We start from the raw sequence: 17,741 nt of genomic DNA, 5'->3' as shown, positions 1-17,741 counted from the left end.
TCCGGATTCACCAGCTGTGAAATAAATATTGTAAAAGTCATCACACAGTTGGAGAAGTCGTGTGGGAGGTTTTATATGGCCAGATAAGGTCATTAATTAGTATGAGGAGCCGGAATGACATGACAGCAGTAGTGATCTGGGCCAAATAGCTGCAGGTCTCCTGTATAACTCCAACCTGTTGCTTCTTTACTCCAACCAGAAGTCTCCAGAACCAGAAAATAGTGATAAGATGCGGAGATCTAATGTCTGCGGTCGGCTGTAATCCTGCCATCTCCAGCTTTCTCATTACACAAGTATCAGTCATATAATAAGACTGAACACAAGACCTTCCCAGCCGTCCTACAGACCAGAGGGAAGATTTCATGAGACCTTCTCTCCATCTACCTGATCATCCTGTGGAAGAAGAGGCCGGGGACATCTCTCTGCTGCTGTTCTCTTACTGGATCTACCTGCAGAAAATACAGACAGCCACTGAATTCATTCTCTACATACAAATAATAAAGGCCGTGTGGATTTAGTCCTGTCTATTACCTGGTGATAGGGGGGGCTGGTGGTCCTCCATCATGACGTCCTTGTACAGATCCTTGTGTCCTTCTAAATACTCCCACTCCTCCATGGAGAAATAGACAGTGAAGTCCTGACACCTTATAGGAACCTGACAACACAATGATATCATCATCACCCAGACACGTTATACCGCCATAGCGTTACTGTATAATGTCCCAGCATTCCCAGCATCGTCACCTCTCCAGTCACCAGCTCAATCATCTTGTTGATGAGTTCTAGGATCTTCTGCTCATTGATCTCCTCCAGTATCAGGGGGCGAGGTGGAGGCCCTGTGATTGGGCTCAGGGGTCTTCCCCATCCATCAGACACCGGGGCCTGACAGCCATCACTAGAAGTCTTCTTCACTACCGTGTAATCCTGTTTATGGGGAGATACATCCATAAATATCACTGCAGACAATCCCAGAGTCCTTCATGTCTCTAGTTATGTCCAACAATTAAGGTTCTGTTTACATCTGAGTTAATAATTTCCTTTATTCCAGAGTTTTCGATCTACTACATGACAGACATCATTGGCTTATAACAGGTCTGTTGGGTTTCTGTCATTTTACCAGAAAAACCAGCGCAGTAAGCTACAATACTTTTTCGGGAATTTATGATGAATCGGCAGTAAATCCTCGGCCGTAGATGTGACCAGAGACTGACATAGATAAGAATGATGGAACGTGACGTCATCCCCAGAATCTCTCACCTCTCCTGTAAGCTGGAAGAGCATCTCTAGGGTGAGGGTGAATAAACTCTCCGCCATCTTGTCCCGGTTCCTCTCCATCCTTGTCGGGTCAATCAGGAATATTATCTGATATAGAAGATATCAGCCGAGGATCCTGAATGGGAAGAAGACGAGACAATGTAAAGCACACCAAATCTCTGGATTACAGTGGATTGAAAAAGATCTATAAATAAGGGTGATTTTCAGCACAAATTCTATGCATTGTGAGATGTACAGGAATCGCACATGAAGAGAACTCATTTTTCATGGGTTCATTTAGATGGGTGATTTTTCTATCGGACTGAGAGTTTGAAAATAGAAAAATCGCAGCACCTTCCTATTTTTTGGCCGATATCACCGATTATTTTCTGTGGAACTGGAAAACAATCACATCGCACTGGCATGCTCTGCGAGGTTTACGCAAACAACATGCTATTCTCACACCCGTTAAAATCTCATGCGCAGCGATGCCTTTTTTTCCCCAAAAAACACACATCACCCTCACAGGCAACATAGCAAGTCCGTGAGCCGATGCTAGAGTCCCTCCCCCTTCCCTTGCTGGCAGCTCCCATAGGCTTCTATGGGAGCTGCAGGCTGATCGCAGACAAAAGAAAGGACAAGACCTATCTTTTTTGGCCGCACATAAAAGTGTCCATCTGGAATCCGCAGCGTATCTTTTACTCACCAGAAAATCGACTATCTGAATGAATGCAGTGGAGTCCAATGCTTCAGATGGCTGCAATATTCGGGTCTCGTATCATCGCGGCAAAATAGCTGAAATAGAGCCGTCGTGTGAATAAGGCCTAAGGGTGGTTTTACACAAAACTGCTTCACACGTAGCAGAATTTTATTGCTGCGGATACGCAAGAAATTTACATTGTGCAGCATGCCTAATTATGTAGCAGAAATGCAGAGGATTTTTGTCATAGACGTCAATGGGGATAGTAAAAAAACGGACCAAAATCTGCAAACACACTTTCGTTGCAGTTTTTGCAGCTTTTCGGCAGCAGAAATGAACTAAATCTGCGGGAAAATCTGTCTTTGTTGATGTTTGTAAATACGCGGCGCAGGAACTATCAGATCACAAAAACACAACGAGTTCTGCAACAGAAAACACGCACATAAGGACACAAGTACAAATACAAAGTCCGCAATACAAAACACAGCCAATCCCAAAAAGCTTGTTAACTCCGCCCATCTGTGGAAACACAGAAATGCTGCAGCTCCAACGTAGTGTGTGAAGATAACCTAACCGTTCCATGTAAAAGAGCCCTTAATTACATCCCATTATTGGAGATAATAAGGGGAGAGTTGGGAGAAGAAATTAAGATGCAAATGTTGTGTTTTCTGCTTCTGTGCAGGATGGAACAATTGAATTGATTCTCAGGGCCGTTATTCATGTTTGAAGCTAAATCATGTCGCATCTTCACAAGACCGCTACGGGTAATCAGGGGCCACAATGGTGATTTCAGCAAAAAGCAGAAAAACTAGAGCTTACACAGCGACTTCCCAAGTCCTCTCACCCGGCATCGCAAGAGTTAATCTATATATGAAGGCAAAACCCCTCACTGACTTTGGCACAACCATTCTTTAGGTCATAAATAGGAAAACTAAAGGGGTCACAACTTAGTAATTCAATTCTAAGAGCAAAAATAAGTGACCCCCTGTGTAATGTAACTAATACCATATCGGTGCTGCAAAATACAAAATTTGGCACAACCATTCTTTACATCCTAAACACGAAAAGTAAAGGGATCGCAAGATTAATATTCAATTCTAAGCATTAAAGTGTAAAATGTTGCGATACATGGGATAGCTCTTCTCTCAGAAATCATAAGGCCGAGGAAAATAATTTGTATACTGAGGAGACTCGACCTCCCCTCTGTGTGCACGTACTGAGGAGACTCTACCTCCCCTCTGTGTGCACGTACTGAGGAGACTCGACCTCCCCTCTGTGTGCACGTACTGAGGAGACTCGACCTCCCCTCTGTGTGCACGTACTGAGGAGACTCGACCTCCCCTCTGTGTGAACGTACTGAGGAGACTCGACCTCCCCTCTGTGTGCACGTACTGAGGAGACTCGACCTCCCCTCTGTGTGCACGTACTGAGGAGACTCGACCTCCCCTCTGTGTGCACGTACTGAGGAGACTCGACCTCCCCTCTGTGTGCACGTACTGAGGAGACTCGACCTCCCCTCTGTGTGCACGTACTGAGGAGACTCGACCTCCCCTCTGTGTGCACGTACTGAGGAGACCCGACCTCCCCTCTGTGTGCACGTACTGAGGAGACTCTACCTCCCCTCTGTGTGCACGTACTGAGGAGACTCTACCTCCCCTCTGTGTGCACGTACTGAGGAGACTCTACCTCCCCTCTGTGTGCACGTACTGAGGAGACTCTACCTCCCCTCTGTGTGCACGTACTGAGGAGACTCTACCTCCCCTCTGTGTGCACGTACTGAGGAGACTCTACCTCCCCTCTGTGTGCACGTACTGAGGAGACTCTACCTCCCCTCTGTGTGCACGTACTGAGGAGACTCTACCTCCCCTCTGTGTGCACGTACTGAGGAGACTCTACCTCCCCTCTGTGTGCACGTACTGAGGAGACTCTACCTCCCCTCTGTGTGCACGTACTGAGGAGACTCTACCCCCCCTCTGTGTGCACGTACTGAGGAGACTCTACCTCCCCTCTGTGTGCACGTACTGAGGAGACTCTACCCCCCCCCTCTGTGTGCACGTACTGAGGAGACTCTACCTCCCCTCTGTGTGCACGTACTGAGGAGACTCTACCTCCCCTCTGTGTGCACGTACTGAGGAGACTCTACCTCCCCTCTGTGTGCACGTACTGAGGAGACTCTACCTCCCCTCTGTGTGCACGTACTGAGGAGACTCTACCTCCCCTCTGTGTGCACGTACTGAGGAGACTCTACCTCCCCTCTGTGTGCACGTACTGAGGAGACTCTACCCCCCTCTGTGTGCACGTACTGAGGAGACTCTACCCCCCCCCCTCTGTGTGCACGTACTGAGGAGACTCTACCCCCCCCCCCTCTGTGTGCACGTACTGAGGAGACTCTACCCCCCCCCCCTCTGTGAGCATGTACTGAGGAGACTCTACACCGCCTCTGTGTGCACGTACTGAGGAGACTCTACCCCCCCCCCTCTGTGTGTATACACTGAGGAGACTCTACCCCCCCCCCCCCCTCTGTGTGTACACACCGAGGAGAATCTACCTCACCTCTGTGTGTACACACCGAGGAGAATCTACCTCGCCTCTGCGTGTACACACCGAGGAGAATCTACCTCGCCTCTGCGTGTACACACCGAGGAGAATCTACCTCGCCTCTGCGTGTACACACCGAGGAGAATCTACCTCGCCTCTGCGTGTACACACCGAGGAGAATCTACCTCGCCTCTGCGTGTACACACCGAGGAGAATCTACCTCGCCTCTGTGTGTACACACCGAGGAGAATCTACCTCGCCTCTGTGTGTACACACCGAGGAGAATCTACCTCGCCTCTGTGTGTACACACCGAGGAGAATCTACCTCGCCTCTGTGTGTACACACCGAGGAGAATCTACCTCGCCTCTGTGTGTACACACCGAGGAGAATCTACCTCGCCTCTGTGTGTACACACCGAGGAGAATCTACCTCGCCTCTGTGTGTACACACCGAGGAGAATCTACCTCGCCTCTGTGTGTACACACCGAGGAGAATCTACCTCGCCTCTGTGTGTACACACCGAGGAGAATCTACCTCGCCTCTGTGTGTACACACCGAGGAGAATCTACCTCGCCTCTGTGTGTACACACCGAGGAGAATCTACCTCGCCTCTGTGTGTACACACCGAGGAGAATCTACCTCGCCTCTGTGTGTACACACCGAGGAGAATCTACCTCGCCTCTGTGTGTACACACCGAGGAGAATCTACCTCGCCTCTGTGTGTACACACCGAGGAGAATCTACCTCGCCTCTGTGTGTACACACCGAGGAGAATCTACCTCGCCTCTGTGTGTACACACCGAGGAGAATCTACCTCGCCTCTGTGTGTACACACCGAGGAGAATCTACCTCGCCTCTGTGTGTACACACCGAGGAGAATCTACCTCGCCTCTGTGTGTACACACCGAGGAGAATCTACCTCGCCTCTGTGTGTACACACCGAGGAGAATCTACCTCGCCGGTGTGTACACACAGAGGAGAATCTACCTCACCTCTGTGTGTACACACCGAGGAGAATCTACCTCACCTCTGTGTGTTTATACCGAGGAGAGTCTACCTCACCTCTGTGTGTTTATACCGAGGAGAGTCTACCTCACCTCTGTGTGTATATACCGAGGAGAGTCTACCTCACCTCTGTGTGTATATACCGAGGAGAGTCTACCTCACCTCTGTGTGTATATACCGAGGAGAGTCTACCTCACCTCTGTGTGTATATACCGAGGAGAATCTACCTCACCTCTGTGTGTATATACCGAGGACAGTCTACCTCACCTCTGTGTGTATATACTGAGGACAGTCTACCTCACCTCTGTGTGTATATACTGAGGACAGTCTACCTCACCTCTGTGTGTATATACTGAGGACAGTCTACCTCACCTCTGTGTGTATATACTGAGGACAGTCTACCTCACCTCTGTGTGTATATACTGAGGACAGTCTACCTCACCTCTGTGTGTATATACTGAGGACAGTCTACCTCACCTCTCTGTGTATATACTGAGGAGAATCTACCTCACCTCTCTGTGTATATACTGAGGAGAATCTACCTCACCTCTCTGTGTATATACTGAGGAGAATCTACCTCACCTCTCTGTGTATATACTGAGGAGAATCTACCTCACCTCTCTGTGTATATACTGAGGAGAATCTACCTCACCTCTCTGTGTATATACTGAGGAGAATCTACCTCACCTCTCTGTGTATATACTGAGGAGAATCTACCTCACCTCTCTGTGTATATACTGAGGAGAATCTACCTCACCTCTCTGTGTATATACTGAGGAGAATCTACCTCACCTCTCTGTGTATATACTGAGGAGAATCTACCTCACCTCTCTGTGTATATACTGAGGAGAATCTACCTCACCTCTCTGTGTATATACTGAGGAGAATCTACCTCACCTCTCTGTGTATATACTGAGGAGAATCTACCTCACCTCTCTGTGTATATACTGAGGAGAATCTACCTCACCTCTCTGTGTATATACTGAGGAGAATCTTCCTCACCTCTATGTGTATATACTGAGGAGAATCTTCCTCACCTCTATGTGTATATACTGAGGAGAGTCTAGCTTTGCTCTATGTGCATATACTGAAAGGCTGTAAAATACATAAGGAAGCGGCCATGGACTGCAGGGATGGAGCCTTTAAGGCTAAGAAAGGGCTGCAACTTTTAATCTGAGAGTAAATTTGTATAAAAAGGGTAAAAAGTGAGAAGAGTGGGAGGGGTGGCACAGTCGGCAGAGTGACATCAGTACATGCAGTCTGAGGAGAATCCAATGTTTCTCTCTGTATATACATGTTATTCCTCTGAAGTAGCAACAACTTTATAACATTTCCCATGTGAATAACAGATAAACACCTGGACCAAATTAGTTTGGGTGAAGCCGGGTATATCAGCTGGTAATACATACCGTTCATCTAACCACCACAACAACGTCTTCTGGAAACCAGTTTAATTTTTTTCCCTCGCAAAAAGTGTACATACCAAACTCCTACACCTAAAGGAGTTAATAATAAATCTGCCCCCCAGTGCTGGTGACCCCACATACCTCCACCTGCAGCCGGACAGGAGCCGTGGGGTTGTTCTGTGCTTACAGGACCTGTGATGATGTCACCGTCATGTGATCAGTGTGTGGGAGGAGACAATGGGGTCACATGACCAGATCTTTCCGCTCAGTGGATGCAGGACTCTGTTAGATGAGGATGTAGTCAGAGAGTGGATGGAGCAGAGCCGAGCGTGTGCGAGATGGAGGAGCGGAGCCGAGCGTGTGTGAGACGGAGGAGCGGAGCCGAGCGTGTGCAAGACGGAGGAGCGGAGCCGAGCGTGTGTGAGACGGAGGAGCGGAGCCGAGCGTGCGTGAGACAGAGGAGCAGAGCAGAGCGCGTGTGAGACGGAGGAGCGGAGCAGAGCGTGTGCGAGACGAAGGAGCAGAGCTGAGTGTGTATGGGGGACAGAGGAGCCAAGCGCGCGGGAGACGGAGGGGCAGAGCAGAGCGCGCCCGGGAGATGGAGGGGCAGAGCCGCGCGTGTGGTAGGGAGGGGCTGCGTGCGCGCGCACGTGGGAAGGAGCGGAGCGTGTGCGAGACGAGGAGTGTAGTCGAGCGTGCGTGAGACAGAGGGGCAGAGCCGAGCGCGTGTGAGATAAAGGAGCAGAGCTCGTGTGAGACGGAGCAGCAGAGCCGAGCGCGTGTGAGACGGAGCAGCAGAGCTGAGCGCGTGTGAGATAAAGGAGCCGAGCGCGTGTGAGACGGAGCAGCAGAGCCGAGCGAGTGTGAGACGGAGCAGCAGAGCCGAGCGAGTGTGAGACGGAGCAGCAGAGCCGAGCGAGTGTGAGACGGAGCAGCAGAGCCGAGCGAGTGTGAGACGTAGCAGCAGAGCCGAGCGAGTGTGAGACGGAGCAGCAGAGCCGAGCGAGTGTGAGACGGAGCAGCAGAGCCGAGCGAGTGTGAGACGGAGCAGCAGAGCCGAGCGCGTGTGAGGCGGAGGAGCAGAGCCGAGCGCATGTGAGGCGGAAGAGTGGAGCCAAGTGTGTCATGTACACGTAAGGGGCGGTATATGTGTGTCATGTACATGTAAGGGGCGGTATATGTGTGTCATGTACATGTAAGGGGCCGTATATGTGTGATATGTACACGGAGGGGGCCGTATATGGTTGTAATGTACATGGAGGGGGCTCTCTGTGTGTGTAATGTACACAGAGGGGGACGAATGTATATAAAGTACATGTAGAGTGGGGGGGGCATCATTCCCAGTATGGGGGGGGGGGGGGTCTGACTCCCAGCATTCCTGCCAGTGAACTACTCCTGACCTCTCCCTCCGTGGCAGACATTGTTCCTCCATGGCTTGGCCTCTGTGCAGCTTTCTATGTGACTAGGATTAAGATGCAATACCAGGTGCCACCACTCTGCAATGTACAGCGCTGTGCCTTTGTATAAGACTCTTAACCCCTTCAGGATTGCCGGATAACTATTAGCGCCCTGCGGTTCTGTAGTGTGCATGGTGACCTGGGAGCCGAGTCCACTCCGTGCCTGACAGATATCAGCATTCTTTTTCCCAGCTGATAGTTGCAGTAATTAGCTCTGATCACAGCAGTAAACTGTTTAGGTTTTGCAGTCAAAGATAGCAACAGAGGGACACCCCTTCATGCACCCGATTGGCATCCCCTGCAGCGCGCCCACAGCTGCCAGGCCCATGGTAGGTCTTGATAGGAAACATCAGAAACTGCTAAATACTGAAGTATAGCAGAATATAACACAAACAATGATCAAATGATCACAAAAAAACCAATAACGTTTTATTAACAGTTAAATAATATATTAAAAATAAAAAAAACATTTTACCATTTTTGCTATAAGAAAAGAATAAGGAAGAAAAAAGGCAAAAAATTCTGCAAATTAGCCCCGCCCCCGCCTCTCCCCATTGCAAATAGTGCAGAGGGGCAGAGAGGGGGCGGGAGCTCAGTTCCTGCTCCTGGCTCTTCCATCCCCCCCCCCCCCCCGCAGATGAGGACGACGTATATCGGCTCGCCGTGAAAACTGAGCCGATATACGTTCATGTGAATGCAGCCTTAGTCTGAGGTTAACTCAGTCTCCCCTTTTTTATCCTAGGAGGCAGCATGAAAATTTGTGGACTTGGAACAGCAACTCTCACAATGACTGTAATAAGTTCGGGATATAGCGGAGGTTTCTCCTATCGTTGCTACAGCTCTGGAGAACAACAGGGGGTGAAGCCTGGATGGGGACAGAGATGGCTGCTTTCTTCTGAGCTCAGCTTGGTCTCTCCTCTTTTAGCGACCTCTAAGCTTACCCATGGGCTTTTTACTCACCCGAACTATTGCACTTGCCAGAGAAACTTCGAGATGACTCGCCACTAAGCTTCCAAGGCGCGAACCAAGTCCCTAACTAATTTTTTTTTTTTATCCACTCGAAGTTCCCATCAGAACTCCACAGCTGAGGCCTACAGCGCTGCCTCACCCGATAGGCCACAAGATAACAAAGAAATCCATTACTATTTCCCATGAAGCTCACCAAGCTCTCCTTCAAAGCCGGCTCAACAATGCCGCTCTCCAGCTACACCAGACCTGGTGAGGGAACAAAGGGGCTCTCCCTCTACTTGTAGTCCTACAATGCCGGCTAAGATGGCATCCAAGCACACGGCACAGGCCTCACATGGGACTTCAGTTCCTGAACCCTCTGATAGCCTCGTCAAATAGAAACCTAGACTGGAAGATTCTGCAGCAGCTCCGAGCCCAGCTCTTGTACCTACTGACCCTCTATATAATATACCTTCAACAAATCAGCCTGCATCAGAATCTTTTATGAAGGAAATGGTCCTGGCATCATGAAATGGTCTCTCCAAAGTGACTTGCATAAGCTTTCCACTTCTCTTTGCATCTCCATGACCATTTTGAGGGAGAGAATTAGTCACGTCAAGAACAAAATGAGCAACATGACCCGGTCTCATAATAACCTAATTGCCCCTCATTACTCCTTAAAATGAAGAGGTCCATGTACTCAAGAAGAAACTTCCAGATCTTAAGGATGGTAGCAGGAGGAAAAACATGAAATTTATGGTTATCCCGGAAAGTATCACCCAGCGGAACTTAAGGATTTCCTGGTATTAACTGATGAAGGCCTTACTGCCTGCAAGCTTGCCCCATGAGCTTACTATCGATAGGGCTCACAAGACTGCTGAAGCCTGGACCTCTCTTAGACAATGTACCACATGCTGTAGTTGCCAGAATACATGGCTTTCACATGAAAGAAGCTTTTATTTTGGCCGCACAATCATCTTCTAGTCTTCCTACTCTTTTCATAGGCATTCTCCATTTCTCTGGTGTTTCTGCTGCAACAATCCAGGCCAGGAGATCGTTTTCCAGTCTTACAGCCTTTTTAAAGGAATCTAAGATCCCCTAGAGGTGGGGTTCCCCACAAAGCTCCTGATTCTAAAGGGCAGCTCCACACGTTATCTACACACCTGAAGATGGCGACAGGCTCCTCTCCTCATGGGTTATGCATCTTACAGATCAACAATCTATCCAGTAACCTAGAAGGCCCATGAAAGCACCACAAGAATGGTCTCAGAAAACGTCTGCCCACTTAGGTTTAGACTCTTATCCACTCAGAGGAAAACATTCCCCCAGTCTACTTGCTTCCCTGCTTTATTTCTATTTTTCTGTACTTATTTGTTCTAGTTGCTGATGAATCTGTGAGAACCAAATTGTTTTCTTATGGTTTTTTTCATTGGTTCATTTTATGCTTGCTAACTTATTCCAAAGGTCCTTCTCATATGCTTCTTGATATTTGTCTTTCTTGTCACTTAAAATTCTTATAATTACTACGAAAGGGCTTAATTCCCTATTTAAAAGATCTATTGTATGGAAAGAGTCTATAGGTCACCTTTGTTTTGTGCGTGCAAACCAAAATATAATCTCTCTGCCAATGTTCACCCCCCACTACCAGGAACACTAGTTTTATGTGTTAAAGAAAATAAATAAGGAGAACTTTCCCTAGTTGGCTCTAGATGGTGGAAGTCCCTACCCAATAGTAAAGGAATCGGTCTCATAAGGACGCATCCACCCTGTTCCTTGGCCACTCACTTACCCTGCAACCTATATCAAATGAATACCACTGTGCAAATAAACTCCACAAAATAAACCACATTACTTATGAGTTGCTGGAAGAATTTCCGAACACAGTTGCTAGATGAATCACAGCACCCTGATCCAACAATGTTCACCTACAGCAGCAGAAGAAGACTGCATACATTGATCAGCACAGAACCAAGGCAAGGTGGAAATAAAAACCCTCCCTAATTGCCCTCAGGTGTACTCCAACAGAAAAACACGCACATAGCAACTCCCACCAGTGTAAAAGGAGACAAATAGATAAAATCAAAACATCCAGCAAAGTCAACCTCAAACTGACACAATACAGCTACTAAAACTGATATCCTCTGCATCCAAGAGAAGCACTCATTAGACTCCCATAAATTCTCACACCAAAACTATCTGAAAGTCTATAAAGCATGTGCCAATAAAAAGAAAACAGGAGTTGTGATACCTATTCATGAAACTATAGATTTTTTACCTACTGATTCTGAACTTCATCCCAGAGGCAGATTGACTATTTTTATTGGATCCATAAGCAGAGTCCCTTTTACTGTTATGTGTATGCCCAAATTCATCTCAGATCCATTTTTAAACAAATTAATTAAAAAGATTCATAATCTCCACTTAGGCAAACTTATTGTATGTGGAGACGTTGTCCTCGACAGAGATTTTGAATCCACAGTTCATAGAGTTACAATATCTCCCATTGCTTCTAGTCTTTCCTTGTGCAAATGAGAACAGGGCTAATCCCTCTGCACGGTGACAGCCCTTCAGAAATTTGTAGACAACTATTAAGTATACTCTCAGCCTTCTATTTTGAAGCTAAACATTCCTAGATCCTTTAACCGTTCCTCATAGGTAAGATTTGCAGACCACTCACCATCCTGGTGACTTTCTTTGATGCCCCCTTACAAATTTTTCAAGATCTTTCCCCGTCTACCCTGATTATATACTGCCTCTTGTGCCCTCTACTGGATGCCCTAAAGGCTAAAGACAAAGTACGCTTGGCTGTTTCCCTTTGGCCTGGGAATTACCCACAAAGGGTGCACAATCAATATCCGCTCACCAGTGGAACTGCTGGGTCCACCTGGACCTGGAGTCAATAGACCTTCCCTGCTATCTTCCACTCCCAGAGCTTCCTAAATTTCAAAGGCTGGTTGCCCCAGAGGTTTGGCAGCAAGCGAGTAATTCTAAATCACCAATAGGCAAGAAGAAGAATAAGGACTCCACACTATGCTGTGATACCAGATTTTTAAGGCTCTGTCCGCTGTCTATCCTCTAGCTTGCTCCTTGTAGGGACTTTGGTTGTGTATTAGTCTGTGGAGATGATGGAGTACGGGAGAGACTTTCGTGACTCTCAAAGTTTGACCCCCCAGTCAACCCTCCTTTCCCATGGAGAGATGTCTCTGAGCCTTTTCCAGGCCCCCAGTTTAACGATTGTTCCTATGCTACCATTGTTATTACATGTTTTCTCCCCGAGAAGGTCTCTTTTTGTAATTTACTCCTCAGGTTATAGAGGTCCTTGATCGTGCCTGTCTGATCAGGCTGTGTACACAGTTAACAGAACTAAAATAGCAGGAAATTGTTATCTCACCTTCTAACTTGGAGGTGATTTAGAAGGTTAGAAACTCACCTCCATTTATTAACGAGATATATTGTATTAGCTTTTCATTTGTTTTTCCCCTGTGATCTGTCTGTATTTTTCCCGCTTTGTGTGTTCCACATTTTACTGCCTTTCCCCTTACCCCACCTCCCGATACTTCGCTGCAAGGAGCATTGGGCTACACCAGTAGACTTACATTTACCTGGCTATATCTAACGCTTCTGCTCTCTTCTGTGCATTTGACAGTAATTCAGTTACTGCCTGCCACTGCTTTCCTGTTATGGAGGACCCTCTTTGTCTCACCTCGTTCAACATGAGAGGCCTCAACTCGGCTTTCAAAGGCACAATATAGCTCTTCTCCTAAAAAGGTATGGTACCAAGATTGCTTTTTTACAGGAAACACATTTTAAGGGGGGTAGGTGCATACCCATTCCTGAAAGACAGTTTTCGCAAGGGTTTCACAATTCTCACCCCATGTAAGCCTCAAAGGGAGTCTCTATCCTGTTCCACAAATCCATCACCTTTTGCTGTGAGGCCAAGTTTTCAAATGAAGAAGGCCGGGTCCTCTGTCTGAGAGGTTCGATAACGTTAAATTGACTATCGCCAATCTATATGTCCCCAACTCGGACCAGGTGCCCTGGCTGATCAAGCAACTGGATGTCCTTAAGCATTTTGCTATAGGTTCCATACTTCTGAGTGGGGACCTAAATGTTACCCTCTGCCCATTACTTGACTCGTCTGTGGGCAAATCCCAAGTCTAGTAGGTGAAGCTTAGGGAAACTTAACCGGTGTTTGCTGGAGCTGGGAGTCCTGGACATGTGGTGCTGTCTTTCCCCCTCTGTTTAGGACTTAACCTGCTACTCCCAGGTTCATTCTTCCTTTCAAAGAGGTGTTTAACTCCTCTAGTCTCCTGACGTCCCTAGTCAAATCCAGCATCGACACTATGACTGTTTCAGATCATGCTCCCATACATGCGGACCTGCATGTATGGGAGTATGGGGTAATTATTGGGCGTCACTAGCATTGCTGGAGCAGTTACCACCAATAATTGCCCCAGCAGTAATAGTGACCCCCAATAATTGCCCTAGCACAAATAGTGACCCGCAATAATTGTCCCAGCAGGAAAAGTGAACCCCAGTAATTGCCCTAGCAATGATAGCGACCCCCAGTAATTGCCCCAGCAGTGATAGTGACCCCCAGTTATCACTGCTGCGACAATTATTGGGGGGCCACTATTACTGCTGGGGCAATTACTGGGGGTTACTATTAATGCTGGGGCAATTACAAACCACACCCAAAACCGCAGGCAAACTGCACAAAAAAAAAACTCCACCCGAACCACGCCCAAAACCGCACCAGAAACCGCAACAAAACTACACCCGAACTGCACCCAAAACTACGGCAGGACAGATTACAGTGACAGACCCCCCCCCCCCATCCCTCCCTCCCCGTGACAGGACAAGTGGCAGCCTGACACTTCCCTGGGCGGCAGGACAAGTGACAGTCCGACACCACTACCACTCCCAATGTGGCAGGACAAGTAACAGCTCTCCACCCCCCCACGCGGCAGGACAAATGGCAACGGTGAAGCCCATTACCATGGGGTGAGCGGACTGTGCATGCATGTGCACCAAACGCGCATTCACTAGGACCCGACCAGCCAACAAGAGCTACTGTGCGTGCGCGTCAAGAAGAAGCTGAGTGCGAGCTTGATTTGCTGTATCCAAGGGACAGGTAAATATGGGGAGGGGGGGGGCCCGATCAGGTAAATATATATCTTCTCTATGGCTCATTTACAAAGCACACATTATATTACACAGTGCTTTGTAATGGCCATACAGAAGTGTATACATCACAGAAAGGGAAATATTAAAAAAAATGACAAACAATCACAAAAAACAGCCATTACTTACGGAGTAAGGAGTGCATATAGATGCATCCTCTCACCATGCAGGTAGGTGACTAACAAATGAGGGAGCAAATTACACCTGTGCAGGACACTGATGAGACAGCCACTCACACTGCCTCTTGATATAGGAGGCGGTTGGTTGCTTGGCATATACTCCCACACATAGTGGATACAAAGTACCAGACCATTTTGATACATGTAGTTCACCATGCAGACCAGCAACCTATTAATGATGCCATAATAATTTGGCGGGTTGCCCTGCACTTCCATCAGTGAACCACATTGGTACTGCCACCCGGGGCTCCCCCTGGAGTCTTAAAGCCATGCTGCATGTAAATGATAGATAATAAATGCAAGACATTGGTTGGATTTTGGCCAAGATACATGTATCCAAGCTGCCGTTACTACACCCGTGGGCGCTCTAGTAATGTCATGGACAGAATTCAGATTCACATACATCTTTCCCCCTTCCCAATAAACCCACGACTTCTCAAGAAGATCACAATGAGCTACTCGCCATAATCTTTGAAAATTTCTGGAGAACAGAAGTCCCAGAAGATTGGAAAAGGTCAAATGATGTCTCTATCTTCCGAAAAGGGAAGAAGGTGCATCCAGGAAACAACAGGCCTGTGAGCCTGACTTCTATACCAGGAAAGATCTTGGAAAAAAATATTACACAGCATGTATGCAAGTACTTGAATAAAAATGAAGTAATTAACCAGAGGCAGCATGGGTTTGTAACAAACAAGTCATGCCATACGAACCTAATTTCCATCTATGACAAAATCATCAACTGGGTTGATCAGGAAAATACGGTGGATGTAGTATATCTTGACACTAGTAAAGCATTTGACAAAGTATCGAATACAATACTTATTGAAAAAATGGCCAAATATGGGATTGACAAGGCAACAATTAGGTGGATTCACAACTGGCTGAGTGATCGTACTCAAAGAGTGGTCATAATTGGCTGCATATCCAAGTGGAAGAATGTATCAAGTGGAGTACCACAAGGCTCTGTCCTAGGCCCAGTGTTGTTCAACATTTTTATAAATGATCTGGAGGAGGGAATTGATGAGAAACTGATCAAATTTGCTGACGCACAAAGCTAGGAGGGATAGCTAACACTAGGGAAGAGAGAGAGAGTATTCAAAAAGTTCTAGAAAAGCTTGAACAGTAGACGGTGACTAACAGAATGGTATTTAACAAGTAGAAATGCAAAGTCCTACATCTGGGCAAGAAAAATGAAAAAAGCACATACAGAATTGGGCTAAAAGACTTAGGTATACTAATAGATCATAGACTGAACATGAGTCAACAATGTGATGCAGCAGCCAAAAAGGCAAACACAATTCTGAGATGTATTAAGAGAAGCATAGAGTCTAGATCACGTGAGGTCATTATCCCCCTCTACTCTTCCTTAGTCAGACCTCATCCGGAATACTGTGTCCAGTTCTCGGCTCCCCAATTTAAAAAACAGACAAACTGAAGCAAGTTCAGAGAAGAGTTACCCAGATGGAGAGCGGTCTGCAAATCATGTCCTATGAGGAACGGTTAAAGGATCTGGGAATATTTAGCTTGCAAAAAAGAAGGCTGAAAGGAGACTTAATAGCGGTCTACAAATATCTGAAGGGCTGTCACAGTGCAGAGGAATCATCCCTATTCTTATTTGCACAAGGAAAGACTAGAAGCAATGGGATGAAACTGAAAGGGAAGAGGCACAAATTAGATATTAGAAAAAAACTCCAGTGAGGGTGATCAATGAGTAAAAGAGGTTACCACGGGAGGTCGGGAGTTCTACTTCAATGAAAGTGTTCAATCAAAGGCTGGACAAATATCTGTCTGGGATGATTTAGTGAATCTGCAATTAACAGGGGGTTGGGCCAGATGACCCTGGAGGTCCCTTACATCTCTACCATTCTATTAAAGGCCTTCTGGGGATTCCCACCACTCCTGATTAGATTCACATACCACGTCCTGTGTAATCAGTCAACCTGCTCGTCGACACTCTGTGGCACCTCCCTCTTTGAAATCTTTTATTACAGGGACCCCTTACCATAAAACCCCCTCTTGTTTCATTTATTGAGGGACACAGCAAGCACCCATGCTGCCATTAGCATTTTTTTCTGATATATTCCTCCTTCTTGGAAAGTTCTCTTTGTAGTTGCACATGGTGCTACGGCGAGTTATAGTTTTTAACTATATCTAACTTTGTTAGATGGACAGATAATTGTGTATCCTACCTTGCTACTCCTACTTCTTGCATACAAACTAGTTAGAAAGACGTCTGTGGGAGGGGTTAACCAGTAAAAGAAAAAAAAAATTCCACCTCCTAGTGGCAATAGCTAGACCCAAGGTCTTCAGCTGTGTCCCACAATGAACGAGAGAAGAAAGAGATTTTACCATATCTTTTTGAAAAACATTTCCACAAAGACGTGGATCCTCGGTGTAGTTCTCTGCTCACTATTTCTACACATACCACCTACCAGCTCCCTCTCACCTCCAAAAGTCTGAGGTGGTAGCTTACCATTCAATGATCACAAGCATGTAAGGTTTTACACATTTATTACTAATTTGTAACAAGTTTTAAACCTTAATTATATAGATTAATGTGAAATATTCTATATGCATGGTTAGTATGTAGATGTGCTATATGGGTTCAATTTTATCTTTAGATAACAGACATTAATTGGCAGTTGCATATGTTAGCAAAATATTTTGCAAAGTGGTATGTTTTCAGGTATCCAAATTAACAGTTAAAGGGGTTGTCCCGCGCCGAAACGGGGTTTTTTTTTTTTTCAACCCCCCCCCGGTCGGCGCGAGACAACCCCGATGCAGGGACCTAAAGAAAGCTTACCGGAGCGCTTACCTGAATCCCCGCGCTCCGGTGACTTCTATACTTACCGGTGAAGATGGCCGCCGGGATCCTCTGTCTTCGTGGACCGCAGCTCTTCTGTGCGGTCCATTGCCGATTCCAGCCTCCTGATTGGCTGGAATCGGCACGTGACGGGGCGGAGCTACACAGAGCCGGCATTCTGCACGAGCGGCTCCATTGAAGAGAGCAGAAGACCCGGACTGCGCAAGCGCGGCTAATTTGGCCATCGGAGGGCGAAAATTAGTCGG

At 47.0% G+C, this 17,741-nt stretch overlaps 1 protein-coding gene across 1 annotated transcript; it reads right to left on the bottom strand.

Annotated features, from left to right (window-relative positions):
* Positions 1-474: 474 nt before the first annotated feature.
* On the bottom strand, positions 475-7,083 carry LOC136624472 (gastrula zinc finger protein XlCGF66.1-like). Its single transcript, XM_066598451.1, has 5 exons — positions 7,046-7,083; positions 1,961-2,049; positions 1,258-1,390; positions 745-924; positions 475-655 (listed from the first exon to the last, which is right to left on the bottom strand). The coding sequence occupies exons 3-5, from the start codon at positions 1,333-1,335 to the stop codon at positions 515-517; spliced, it is 399 nt and encodes a 132-aa protein (XP_066454548.1). The 5' UTR covers positions 1,336-1,390; positions 1,961-2,049; positions 7,046-7,083; the 3' UTR covers positions 475-514.
* Positions 7,084-17,741: the final 10,658 nt, after the last annotated feature.

The sequence above is a fragment of the Eleutherodactylus coqui genome, chromosome 4, assembly GCF_035609145.1.
Source record: "Eleutherodactylus coqui strain aEleCoq1 chromosome 4, aEleCoq1.hap1, whole genome shotgun sequence".
Lineage (NCBI taxonomy): Eukaryota > Metazoa > Chordata > Amphibia > Anura > Eleutherodactylidae > Eleutherodactylus > Eleutherodactylus coqui.
Note: the sequence above shows the minus strand (reverse complement) of the source record. Positions and strands in the feature narration are given on the sequence as shown.